The 12,546-nt window shown below is 50.6% G+C and overlaps 1 protein-coding gene across 5 annotated transcripts in view; it reads right to left on the minus strand.

Annotated features, from left to right (window-relative positions):
• Nucleotides 1-977: 977 nt before the first annotated feature.
• LOC6495241 (bromodomain adjacent to zinc finger domain protein 2B) overlaps nucleotides 978-12,546 on the minus strand; it is a 32,786-nt gene continuing 21,217 nt past the window's right edge. The window contains exons 6-17 of one of the 5 annotated variants that reach the window (XM_032450409.2): nucleotides 12,426-12,523; nucleotides 11,251-12,236; nucleotides 10,916-11,188; nucleotides 10,402-10,758; nucleotides 10,268-10,333; nucleotides 9,840-9,881; nucleotides 5,705-9,760; nucleotides 4,322-4,833; nucleotides 3,627-4,070; nucleotides 2,831-3,509; nucleotides 2,634-2,755; nucleotides 978-2,568 (exon numbers count right to left, since the gene is read on the minus strand). In XM_032450409.2, the coding sequence (XP_032306300.1) occupies nucleotides 2,412-2,568; nucleotides 2,634-2,755; nucleotides 2,831-3,509; nucleotides 3,627-4,070; nucleotides 4,322-4,833; nucleotides 5,705-9,760; nucleotides 9,840-9,881; nucleotides 10,268-10,333; nucleotides 10,402-10,758; nucleotides 10,916-11,188; nucleotides 11,251-12,236; nucleotides 12,426-12,523 (7,792 nt within the window). In that variant the 3' untranslated portion in view covers nucleotides 978-2,411. Of the gene's footprint in view, nucleotides 2,569-2,633; nucleotides 2,756-2,830; nucleotides 3,510-3,626; nucleotides 4,071-4,321; nucleotides 4,834-5,704; nucleotides 9,761-9,839; nucleotides 9,882-10,156; nucleotides 10,202-10,267; nucleotides 10,334-10,401; nucleotides 10,759-10,915; nucleotides 11,189-11,250; nucleotides 12,524-12,546 lie in introns of those variants that run through there. The other 4 variants (XM_014907721.3, XM_032450408.2, XM_014907720.3 and 1 more) reach the window with 4 other exon arrangements.

Raw genomic sequence — 12,546 nt, forward strand, 5'->3', positions numbered from 1 at the left:
TTGGCCATTGGCTCAGTAGCTTGCGGTTAACTTGGCCTCAAAGATGCCGATTGGCCAGATCGGACGTACCATATAGTAACCGGAGATGGAGCGTGTCAGCCACCCTTTCCATCTTTCCATCTTCCCATCAAAAAACTGTCTTTTATTTTTTTGTTTTTTAATTTTATATGATTTACTTATATTTTCCATGTGCACAAAATGTCGAAAATGCCCCACCAATATGTAATTTTGCTTTTATTTTTATGTTTTTTTTTTGTTATTTTTTTTTTTTTAGCATTTGTGGTTTAGCTTTAGGCTTTCCCCTCACAATCATAATTATTATGGATGCTTGGTTATCGAGTATATCCATCATTTAATATTTTTTTTTGTCTTTTGTTTTTAATGAGTAATTTACGTTTCACATATGCATAGTTTTGGGTACATATAATTTTAAAATATATATGTATATATATATATATATTTCTATATATGTGTATATATATCTGTATCACCTCGAACACACATAAATACAAATCAAGATTCCATTATGTATGCAGTTATTATAAACGAAGATATAGAAGGAATCTCTGTAGAGATCCTTAGAGATTCCCTCGTACACATTTGCAATTTTGTTATGGCGGGGAAAAAGATCCTTTCGCTCCAGACTAAGTACTTCCCAAGGACTATCCGGGCAATGTGAAGTGACACAACTGTATGAATGCCAATAACATGCTCGATTGCTGAGCACTGGGGAGTGGGTCAAGGTGCCTTAATCCGTATCTATATCTTATATACAATGTACATGCATCGTTTATGGGGATATTTAGCTTCCTATTTACACAAGCAACTCATTTTTCTCACTTTTCCAACTCATTTCCCATATCTATGTCCTTTCTGGTAATATCGGATCCAAATAATAAACCCTTTCTAACTCTTTTACAAACTATACTGGCTGAGCTTAAATCTGTGTATCTTGTATCTTGCAACTGTGAGTTGTAGGTAGGTAGTTCTGGTCACTGTTAAGATATCGGTTTTTTTTTTCTGTTTTTTGTTTTTAAATTATTATCGTCCTGTTTGCGAATAAAAATCATTCCCCAACTACACTTTCCCCCTCAATATTATTGTGCTGCACTGCAAATGAGTATCGATTTATTCAAAAATGTAGTTCATGTAAATATCATTGCTTTGCTAACTTTGTGTAATCTGGTGTATATTGTTATCTATATCCATCTTATTGGATTTAATTGCCATTTTTCTTCGAGCTATTTCCTTATATACAGAGCTAAAAATGTCAGAAATGTCTCTAATACTGCCCGTCGATCGGTTCTGGATTTGCGCTTAGATCCCGCTAGGATATGTCCACCTTCATTACTTTTTTTTTTTAAGGATATATATATATATATATTTTGTTTTTTTTGTTATATATATATTTAATTTAGATTTGATTTAGAGTTGTATTTGGATTGCGATTTGCCGAGAAAAAATGTACGATTGAAAATACCAACTACACAAGTGTGGAAAATTTACACAGAATTAATAATTTAATACATTTAATTTTAATTCTCATTTCATTTACATTTACAAATCATCGTCCTTGCATCCTCATGAGTATAATTGTTTTGCGAATTTGCCTTGGCAATCGGTTAGCACTACTTTAATATACGTTTTTAAATACAATTTCAGAGTTGCTATAAGTACAAAATACACTTTAAAACTTAAATGAGCGCTTCGTTGATGCCAGTTAAAAATAATCATTAAAATTATAGTTTAGAATTAGGTTTTAGAATTGTAGAAAACAAAGCGATGCTTGCCTTGTGCACAAAATACTGTTCAAACGATGGATCGGATCTGCTTGCGCGGATCGGAAATTTTGGGGTTTTTGGGGGGACAGTTTTTGTACGTTTTTTTTAAATATTTTTTTTTTAATTTTTTATTTATTTGCTTAGAACTCGTTCAAGTGCCTACTGTAGATGGCTTCTTATGCGATACGGTTACTAGCTGTAGATTATGTTGGCTAATAGTTATTGTTGTTATACTGCCGCCCTCGGATGCTTAAAAAACTAAATACAATTTTTGCTTTCTGGCTTTCTTGTTCGCCTTGGCTGCTGCTGATTACATTTCGAATCGAAGCTAGCTCCTTCCCTTAAGGACGTTGAATACTCTCGTGTGTGTGTGTGTGTGTGGGTGTTTGGGTTTATATATCTATCATATATAAATATATACTTGTAAAGTGTGTCTGCGCTTCTAGTAGTCTACTAACTAACCATCTCTAGCCCCTATTTATTTACAAGCTCTGCTTAACCTATTCTCTAATCTCTTGACCAAAATTGTGCTGCTGCTGTCGTCTCCACGCTCTCGTGCTCCACTTCCGGTGAGCCGGCAATCAGGGTGACCATCTCAATGGGATGGGTGGCGGTGCCGGTGGTGGCGGATCAGGAGTGCTTGTCGGTCAGTTCCGTCCAGCGCGACTCGAAGAACTTGCGCATGCCATGGCCCGCCTTGCCCACAGGCGAGTCATCCTCGTTGAACATCTCGCAGTTGTCAAAGATCTGTCGTACATCCACGCAGAAGTCCTCCCGTGATTTGTAGCTATTGGATATTGGATAAGATATCATTAGAATTCTTTTAAATCTTGGCATAGTACTAGTACTAACCTCAAATCTTGCAGTTTCTTCTTGATTGTGGACAAGTCCATGGGTGATTTAATTATTTTTCGATATGTGGGAAACTGCTTGGTGTTCACTGGCAACAGGAATGGCCACGAGTCCTCATGGAGCTATCGGAGATTGCAAAAATAGAAATTAGTAATCTTTAAAGCACTCTTCAAAGAGATCTTGAAATGGATGCCCACCTCCATTTCCCCCAGAAGCGTCTTGCAGACGGCTAGCTCCTTGATGAGCTTCTTGGTGGCATGCTTCTCCTTCTTCTCCTGCTTCAGCTTCTCCTTGGCCTCCTGAATGGCATGGATGTTGATGGGCGGCGGTGACATTTGTGTTACGCCAGTACCGGCTGCTCCCAACGCTGGTGGCGAGGGCATGGTCATCATGGGCTGATGCTGCGGCTGCTGCTGAGGTGGCGACTGGCAGGCGGTTAAGTGGAGGGCGGTGGTGGGTGAGGCCTGCATGAGGAGGGGCGTCGGCGGCTGCAGGGACCCGAGTGGCAGTGGCGGAGGAGTGGGCGCCGGGGCAGGCGTTGGCGTGGGTGTACGGGTGCGCGTCGGTGTTACGGCGCGCGGCGACATGGAGGCCACAAACTGCATGGCCGTGGGATTAACCAATCCGGCCGTGAAGTTGCCGCCAACCGGCGGATAAACCGGATAGCTGGGCATTATGCTGCTGGCGGCACTAGCGACACTGGCTTCCTCAAGCAGGGCCGCTGACCCGTTGTTGGAAGTGGTGGTGGGTTGGGTGGGATTGGTGCCCAGTTGGATGGGCATCGCCTGGAAGCGGCTGCTGCCGTCGACCGAGTTGGTGTTGGTGTGATGCTGGTCATCGAACGATGCGTTTGCCGAGGCCACCGAGTGCGCCGGACTGCCAACACACAGAGCAGAGAGCAGAGAACGCATTGGCATTATAAACTGGACACTGGACCCTGGACCCTCCTGGACTCCGCCGCCCCCTCAGCCGCCCGCGGGCCCCCACACTCACCTCAGAGCCGCCGGTATCGAGTTCATCGACTCGTCATGCGAGGAGTTCAACTGCTGGTGATGATGTTGCTGCAACTGGGCGTCTCCGCCGCCAGCCATCTGTTGGATCTGCTGCATCTGCATCTGTTCCATGGGCTGCGGCTTGTTGTCGCTCCTACGCTTACTCGAATCCCTATCTCTGTCCCGATCCCGGCGAGATTTGCTGCTGCTACTGCCACTCCCGCCACCGCTACGCTTCTTGGGCGGTGGGGCACGTGAGATGCAACCGTGGCAGTACCACTTCCCGCGCGGCACCTTCAACAGGGGCGGAATGTAGCAGTCGGCGTGGTAGGCGCGCGGGCACAGATCGCAGTAGATCATCTTGCCGACGGGAGAGGGTCGATGGCCGCCGCACACGATGCACTTCCTCTCATTGGTGGCCTTGTTCACGCACTCATAACAGTACCTGGAAAGATAATATCAATTTCAATGATTAGGAATCATTATTTTCCAGATGGGATTATAGTTTTGGGAACAGAAGAACAAGTGCCAGTTTACGATTAAAAAAAACGCTCAACAAGACAACGGATGGATGGATTAAAGGATTAATTTTTGAATGTAGATGGCCGGTGAGGGATGACGAGGAGGAGGATGAGGATGAGGAGGAGGAGAAGGAGAAGTGTTGATATAATTGGTAACCAGGAGTGGGATACTCACCAATCGCCATCCGGAATGTTGTCCATCTTGGGCTTAAAGCAGTAGGTGTGATAGCCCTTGTCGCAGCCGTCGCACAGGAGCAGCTTGTCCTCGTTCTCCCCCGATGTGCAGAACTGGCAATTCTGTAAGGAATTCGAATATTTGCTAGAGTTTGTTTTCGTGGCCTGCGAGCGTCTGCGTTTGCCGCCGCCACCGCCGCCGCTCTTCTTCGTTCGTGTCGCAAAGTCCGAGTCTGAGTCGCTGGCAGGGGATGGGGATGAGGTCTGGGATTGGAATTGGAAATGGGATTGGGATTGGGACTGCCCGTGTCCGTTTTGGGCCAAAGCTTTAAGATTGATTTTGATGCTCAATGGAGGCTTGCTCTTTTCCGATTTCTTCTTTGGTGTTGCATCCTTCTTCTTCTTGCCGTTGGTGGCCATCACTGGCTGGTGATCCTTTTGGTTCTTTTTCGATGGTGTTGCCTGCTTTTTGGCGCTGCTCTTCTTCTTGCTCGACTTGTTTTTTGTTGCATACTTTTCGGATGGCAGTTCGAAGTCAGATTCGAGTTCGAGTTCGAGTTCGAAATGGGTGTGGAGTAAAGGGGGGGGAGGCGGGTGGTTTCGTTCGTGACAGGTACAAAATAACGGTTATCGGGCAACAGAAGCAGAATTATGTATGTATATGTATATGAGGCATATATTGGCATGGGTGTATATATGTGTGTATGTGTGAGTATGAAAGCGTTAAATTTTTTTTATTTTTTGTTTTTTTTTTTGTTTTTCAAACAAGAACACCATGAAACACCACAAACAACAAACAAGTCAAACATTCAGCAAGAGACAGAGTTAAAAAAACATAAAAATAAATGGAAGAAAACAAAAAAAATTTTTTAATTATTTTCACAGGCAATTTCCATAGATGCAGTAAGGATAATAAGGATAATGGGGTTAAATGGAGTTTTTTTTTAAACAAACTACACTACTACTATGCAAAAATTATTAAAATTATTAACATTTTAAAATGAATAAATATTAATAAAAAGAATTAAGACTTTGAATTTAAATTTTAAAGTAAAAAAAAATATTAATTTTAATTTGAAATTATAAAAAATAAAACCATAAACCATAAACCGTGCCATAATTCTTTTTAAACTTTTAATAATTTTAATATTTTTCATCAAAAATAACCACAAAAAATGTGCAGTGTATGAGTGAGTGTGTGAGTGAGAGAGGACGTGTATCTGTGAGTTAGTGAGTGGCAGTGTGAGTGAGTGTGTAAGAGTGTGAGTGTGTTAGTGCAGCCAAAACAACAAGGAGATGGACCACAAGGGGGAGAGAGGTGGGTGCCAAGCATTTGGGCCTCCAAGTTCGAGGTGGAGCGTCCAGGATCGCTCCGTATTCTTACCGCTTTCATGATGCTCTTGTCCCAGGCCACGCAGGACTCCAGGACGTACAGGGCCATTGCCAGCTGGGCAGTGGTATGGGACCGCGACACAGCATCGCGCCACTGGACCAGTCCCTTCGGAATGTTCTCCACCTTCTCGTCCCGGTCGCTGTCGCAGTTGCTCGCCGGCGAAGCGTTTCCAGAGTTCGGATCCCCGCTGCCCGATTCCCCGGGTGTGGCGCCACCGCCGACACCCGAGGCGGCAGCCGCCGCCGCCAAGGCCATGGTGCGCTCGTTGAAGGACGAGGCATTCAGATTGTTGCCATTGCCGGCACCCTGTTGCTGCTGTTGCAACTGGGCCTGTTGCTGCTGCTGCATCTGGAGGAGATAGGCGGCGGCGGAGGCCGAGTTCTGGGTCTGGGTGGTGGTGTGCTGGTTCTGGGCAATCACCGCCAGGTGGGCATCGCCCGTCTGGGAGCCCAGTGGCGGCTTCAAGTACCGTCGCTCGATGTTCGCCTCCAGGTCGATGATCCGCTCCCGGATCATGGGTATCATGCTGACAAAGTCCTCCTCGGTGATCTCCTCCTGCGAGTCCAGGGTCAGCTCGCTCTCGACGCGATTGGGCAGCTGCCAGTTCTTCAGCTGCATGGAGGCACTGGCCACCTTGTCCTCCAGCGACTCCAGCTGCTCCAGCAGCGCCAACTCCACCCTCTTGGCCACCTTTGGATTCCAATCGTTGGGCTTATCCGGCATCAGATACTCCACGTCATGCTCTGGATCCGGCTTCAGCTGATAATTGATGCCCAGAGGCTGCTCCAGGCCCAGGAATCGCTGCAGATTCTCCTGCAGCTCTCGCTCCCTCAGACCCGAGGGATTCAGATTTTTGAGGAGCTGGCGGAGCTTCTGTTCGTCGTCCAGCTGCCACCAGCCATAGCGCTGCTTGCGCGGCACATAAACACCGTGGACACGCTTGGGGAAGCCGGAGACCTTCACCTGCTCCAGGAGGCGATGCTCGTCGGGGGTCATGGAGAGGGGCAGTGGAATGTCAATGGGTATGTACGTCTGGACACTGCTCAGCGACATGTTGGCGATGTTGTGGTAGTAGGCCTGCGACAGTGCCTCGTCCAGGCGCAGTTCAATCTTGGGCTTCAGTTCGCCGGCATCCACTCCAACACCTACGCCGTTGTTGGAGGCACTCCCTCCCGTGTCCGGTGGGGCGTCAGAGCGCAAGCGAAAAAACTTATCCTTGCCGGCTAGATCATTGGCATTAGCATCCGCATCCGCATCCACGCCAACCGCATCACACTCCATTTTGTCCACTTTCAGCTTGGCCTGCTCCTCATCATCATCTTCAGTCTCGTGGTGGCGATGAGGAGAGCCCAGACCGTTTTTTGACTCCGGCTTGTGGGCCTTGAACTCGGCCACCTTAGCCAGCATCTGTTTCTCGTCGAGACCGCTCAGCGAGAAGATGCACTCGTGGCCCAGCTTGCTGGTATCCACCTTGCACTCGTCCATCGGTATCGAGTAGTACTGCATATTGTTGATCAGATCCCAGGGATGGCCCTGCAGCTGCAGCTGAGCGGAGCAGTTGTGATTGGCATAGTTGTATTGGAGTTCCTGGGCCACCACGCCGCCCTCCTCCGCCGGCAGCTCACTGACCAGCGGCACTTCCCGACGAACAATCGAGAACCACTTGGGCGTATCATCCATACTCGTTGTGGACACTATGATGCAGTCGTCCTCCTTCTTCAGGTCCTCCATCTTGATGACCGGCTGGCCAAAGTTCTGCTGTTGGATCAGACCCGTGTCCGACTTATCACAGTTGTCGCTTCCGTTGTTGTTGTTGTTGCTGCTGCTGTTATTGTTGTTGTTGTTGTTGAGGATGGGGGGCATAAGGATGCCGGGCATAGCTGGGATCTTGATCTCGGCCTCAAAGTCCGTCTTGGTGGAGATCATGGTGGTGGGCGGGGGGCCCATCAGTTCCATCTCCGACTTGACCTTGATCTCGGGGCGAGGGGGATCGGGCTTGACGGGAGGAGGCGGTGGCGGTGGTGGAGGTGGTGCATCATCGTCGTCATCGCCCAGATCCACAATCTCGGGCTCCACTTTATTGATCTCGGTGACGTCATCGTCATCGTCCTCCTCCTCCTGCGGCTCCTGCTGCCGGTTCGGCTCAGCGGATGACTCTGGCACCTGGGCCGGCGGTCCATCCTCCAGCTCCGACCGGGAAGAGTCCACCTCCATGGCATCATCGTCCTTGGCCTCCGTTTCGGAGTTCTCCGAGTTGTCGTTCTCCTTGGACTCCTCCTTCTTCTCGTCCATGCCCTCCAGAGCTTCGTGGTACTCGCAGATATCGTTCTGGGCCGACTCCAGGGCCTCGATGAAGATGCCCCCGGCCTTGGGCAGCTTCCAGTAGCGCCGCCAGAAGCGATCCTGCCCGAAGCAGGCCGCCCTCAGCTGATTGGTGCTCTTTTCCAGCGCCTCCTTGCAGTTGAGCGAGGCCCGGACGATCTTGTCCAGCTTCTTCTGCAGCTCGTCGGCACTCAGCCGATTGTCCTCGTCCTCCTCGACGTTCGTGATCTCCGAATCGAGGTCGGAGAGGTCATCGTCGATGATGCTGACGTCGTGCGGATGCTGTTCGTCGTTGATGGAGTTCCGTGCCCCGCTCTTCTTGGCCTGCAGCAGGGCGTTCATGTCCCCAGAAGCTGCTCCGCCACCGCCACCGCCACCGCCACCGCCGCCGCTGGTGGTGGGAGTACTGGAGCCGTTGTGCTGATAGGTGGGCGTGGCAGTGTCCTGCTTAATGGGCGTCAGGCTGTTGTCCACCTGGGAGATGGTCTTGGAGGGGCTCACCAGCGACTCCTCATCCGCCACGCCGTCCACCTCCATGGGCTGCTGTGGCTGCGAGTCCTTGGTGGCGCCATGCTGCTCCTCCTGTTCCTCCCCATCCGTTTTCTCGCCATTCGGTGAGGCATTCTTGGTGGCCGACTCGCCATCTGTTGTGGCGGCAGCTGCTCCCTCGGCTGCCGCTGCCTTGGCCTCCTCCTCGGCCTGCTTCTGGCGCTCGGCGTCCAGCTTCTGTTGCGCCACCAGCGCCTGCATGGCCGCCTCCCGCTCCGCCTGCGCCCGCTCGTAGGCCTCGATGCGGGCCTTGCGCAGATGGAGGGCCTTGTACTTGCGCACCTTCATGTCCGTCATGTACTTCTCCTTGCGCATCTGGGCGCAGGTCTCCAGGCTGCCGTCGATCTGCCGGAGCACCGCCTTGTTCATCAGCAAGTCGTTGCAGAGATGGGCCAGCATCTGGGCCTTCCGCGTGGGATTCAGCGCCACGAAGGGGCGATCCTTCAGATACTGCGATAGCTTCCAGGTGTCGTTCTCGTGTAGGAGCTTATAGTACTCCTGGTTCTTGGCCGAGTGCGAGTGGGTGGCGGCATCGGCGTCCAACTGATGGTGATCCGGCACCCTGCGCTCTCGCTCCCGGTCCACGGTGATGCCGTGCATCTGGCGCACCTCCCCAGTGGCGGTGGCATACAGATAGATCCTCAGGATCTCCGACACATTCGAATTGGTGATGTCTGCGTTCCGCAGCGATTGTCCCAGCAGAGTGGTATGCCTGCCCGGATTGGGAACGCCCGGATCCTCAATGGCGCACACCAGGAGATGGGTCATCACCGACAACAGCTCCTCCTCGGCATCCACATTGCTGTCGCTCATCAGAGCGTCGTGTAGGTTCTGGAGCGAGGGCAGGGACTCCATGTCGAAGCCCAGGGTTTCGCCAAAGTTGTGCAGGAATTCGAAGACCATCAGAAGATCGGCCATTGCCTGGCCGGGCAATCGATTGCCAGCGATCCTGTCCAGCTCCGGTATGGCCAACTCCTGCGGCAGCTCCGAGTCTTCGTTGGGCCGGCGGATCAGCTGCAGGATCTCGGCATCGCGCTTCCTCTCCGCCATGCGCCGCTCCCGCAACAAAAGCCGGTCCAGCACCAGTTGGTGTTTCTTCTTTTCGCGCTCCTCGAACTTCCGCCGGATCTCCAGCATGCGGATGAGGTTCATGTGCTGGCGGCGACGTTCGCGTTCCTTTTTTGTGGGAGAATGGAGGTGGAATATTTGGATTATTTGGGGATCTCTTGAAGGAGTTCTCTTTAAAAATTCTTACCATTTCGGCGGCCAGTAGCATTTCCTTTTGTTTTTGTAATTCCTAAAAAAAAGACAATCCATTTTATGTTAAAAAAATATGTTTTTTAAGATTAATTAATTAATAAATTATAATTAAGAAGCAAGAGTTTAAAGCGGAATAAGTAAATCCCTAAAGAAAAATACAGAAGAGGCAAAGAAATAAATCTTAAATTCCTAAAAGATACTACGCTTTAATTAATTAACTAATTAACCAATTAACAAATTAATTAATAAACATTTAAATAAAAAAAAAACGAAAGATTCTAAACTGGCAACCAAAGGCAAGGTAGGCAGTACCTGTTCCTTAGCTAATATGGCCTCTTGACGACGCTTCTCTTTCTCCTATTGCAAAATAAAACACAAATTAAGGACATACGCCGAGCAGGATGCGCATAAAGGACAACTAACCTGTTGCTTCTTGAGCAGCTCCTCCTGCTTGAGACGGTCCAGTTCCTCCTGTCGCTTCTTCCGCTCCTACAAAGATACAAAAGAGACAATCATTAGTAGGAATCCTGTCCAGACATCCTCATCCAAATGCCTACCTCAATGGCCTGCTGATTCTTCAGCTCCTTCTCCTTGCGCTGCTGCTCCATCTTGGCATTCTTCTCCTGTCGGGCCTTCTCCTTATTCTTGGCCAGCTCCTCCTTCTGCAACTTCTTGGCATCCCGCATGGCCTGCTGCTGCTTGGCGATCTCGATCCGTTGCTCCACATTCAGGGTCTGGCGCGTGAAGACCTTCAGGTCCTCCAGCCGCTTGGCCACATCCTCGTCCGTCATCCGAATGTACTCGCCATCGTTGGCGTATGGCGGCGGTGCTGGTTGCAGGAACGATCCCACAATGGCCCTGGCCGAGAAGCTAAAGTTCTCGCGACTCAGATTCGATGGCTGCTGTTCCAGGATCTGTGAAGGACAACAACAGGAGTTAGTCAGCTCTTCGAGAGAGTATTTGGCTTTATGATTGTCCTGCCAATTGGGATTTCAAGGATCAGATGATCCAGTTTTCAAGAAAAAGTGTCCAAAAGTGTTCTATTCAAAAAAGGTGGCCCTACAAACTCACAGCAAAAACCTGGCCGATGCTCTTCAGGGCCGCCGTGCCGCCAGGAGCGTAGTAGGTGACCTCGCCCCGGATCTGACCCTGCTTGGTGAGGCCCCGGATGACAGTTTCGCGCTTCCAGCCCAGCTCCAGGGGCACCCTCAGCTCTGCCACATTCAGAATATTGGCATCCTCGCTCTCCGACTCCGACAGGCCACTCTCGGCAGCCACGCTCTCCGAATCCGTTGAGGTCTCCATGTGGGCATTGGCTTCGCTCAAGGCCAGGCGAATTTTTTCCTAAAAAAAAAGGGATTAGAGTTAAAGGATATATTCCTCGAGAGAGTCGGGAGATCACTTACAATATCGGCACCCTGTTGGAGCAACTGCTGGGTGGCCAGCATGGGCTTCAGACCCACGGCTCGGGATTGGGCCAACAGGGAGGCCACGGTGTTCTTCTTCGGCTTGGACACACCGCGTCCCAGATTCCTGGGCCGTCCCTCCTTGTAGGAGGACGAACCTCCGCCCGAGCCAGAACCTGATCCTCCAGAAGCCCCAGCCCCTGCGCCTGCCGAGGCTGGGGAGGGCGAGGTTCCACCGCTGCCGGAAATGGAGCCACCCGGCATGCCACCGGCACCTCCCAGGGCGGCCGTGATGGAGCTCAAGCTCTGCAGACTGTTTCCTTGGGCTCCGGCTGCCGCCTGATAGTCGCTGGCCAGGCTGGCCAGTGCCGCACTGGAGGAGGAGGAGCCAGATCCTCCGCCCGAAGCAGCCGGAGTGCTGCTCTTGTCCGAGGGTTTCATCGACAGGTTGAGAGGGGCATCAAAGTCATCAATGGTGATGGGATTGGAGGCGGAGCCGACTGCTCCGGTGGGCGGCAAGGTGTTGGCATTGGCCTTCAGGCTGAGATTAACGCCACCACCGGAAGCGGGGGGATGATCGGTGGTCAGGTCGTGTACCTCCTTGCCCTTGCTGGAGAGATTGTAGGCCCCGTTGGAGGTGATGGTGGGTGGCAGCTTGATGACCTCCACCCGGTCGCTGGAGCTCTGGTTGAGCAGGTTGCTGCCCGAGGAGGAGGAGCTCGAACTGGTGGTAACTGCAGTGGAGGAACTGGACTTGCTGACACTCAACTGATCGAGGGGATTGGACCCTCCTCCTGATCCTGCTCCTCCTCCACCAACTCCTGGCAATCCGGCCAGTCCAGCCATACTGGCTGGAATACCAGCTGCTCCCAGCATCCCGTGAAGCTGCTGTTGCTGTTGCTGGTGTTGTTGCTGTTGTTGTTGGGCGGCAGCCGCCATCGCCGCATACTCCATTTCGAGTCTAGCCCGTTTCGCGGGACTCAGACCTGGAAATGCAAGCAGAGAGGAAATGGCATTTGTGGTGCTATCGAGCTCTTTTTGTGCTTGTTGTTGGAGTAGGTGTTGTTCTGCTTGGTGTTGTTGTTGTTGTTGTGATTTCTGTTGTTGTTGTTGTTGTGTCGTTGTTTGTTGTTCTGTTTCAGATATGGTCTTTTTGCGACCGCGCGAGGTAGTACCAGGTATCTTGGGACCCACGATCGAGGACGTGTACTTGATGATCTCCGTGTCCGGCGGAAGGCGAACTCCAAGCAGGGATGGATGTTCACTGCCAGTCCTAGTTTAACGGATCAAAGGATT

The sequence above is a fragment of the Drosophila ananassae genome, chromosome 3L, assembly GCF_017639315.1.
Source record: "Drosophila ananassae strain 14024-0371.13 chromosome 3L, ASM1763931v2, whole genome shotgun sequence".
NCBI classification, from domain to species: domain Eukaryota; kingdom Metazoa; phylum Arthropoda; class Insecta; order Diptera; family Drosophilidae; genus Drosophila; species Drosophila ananassae.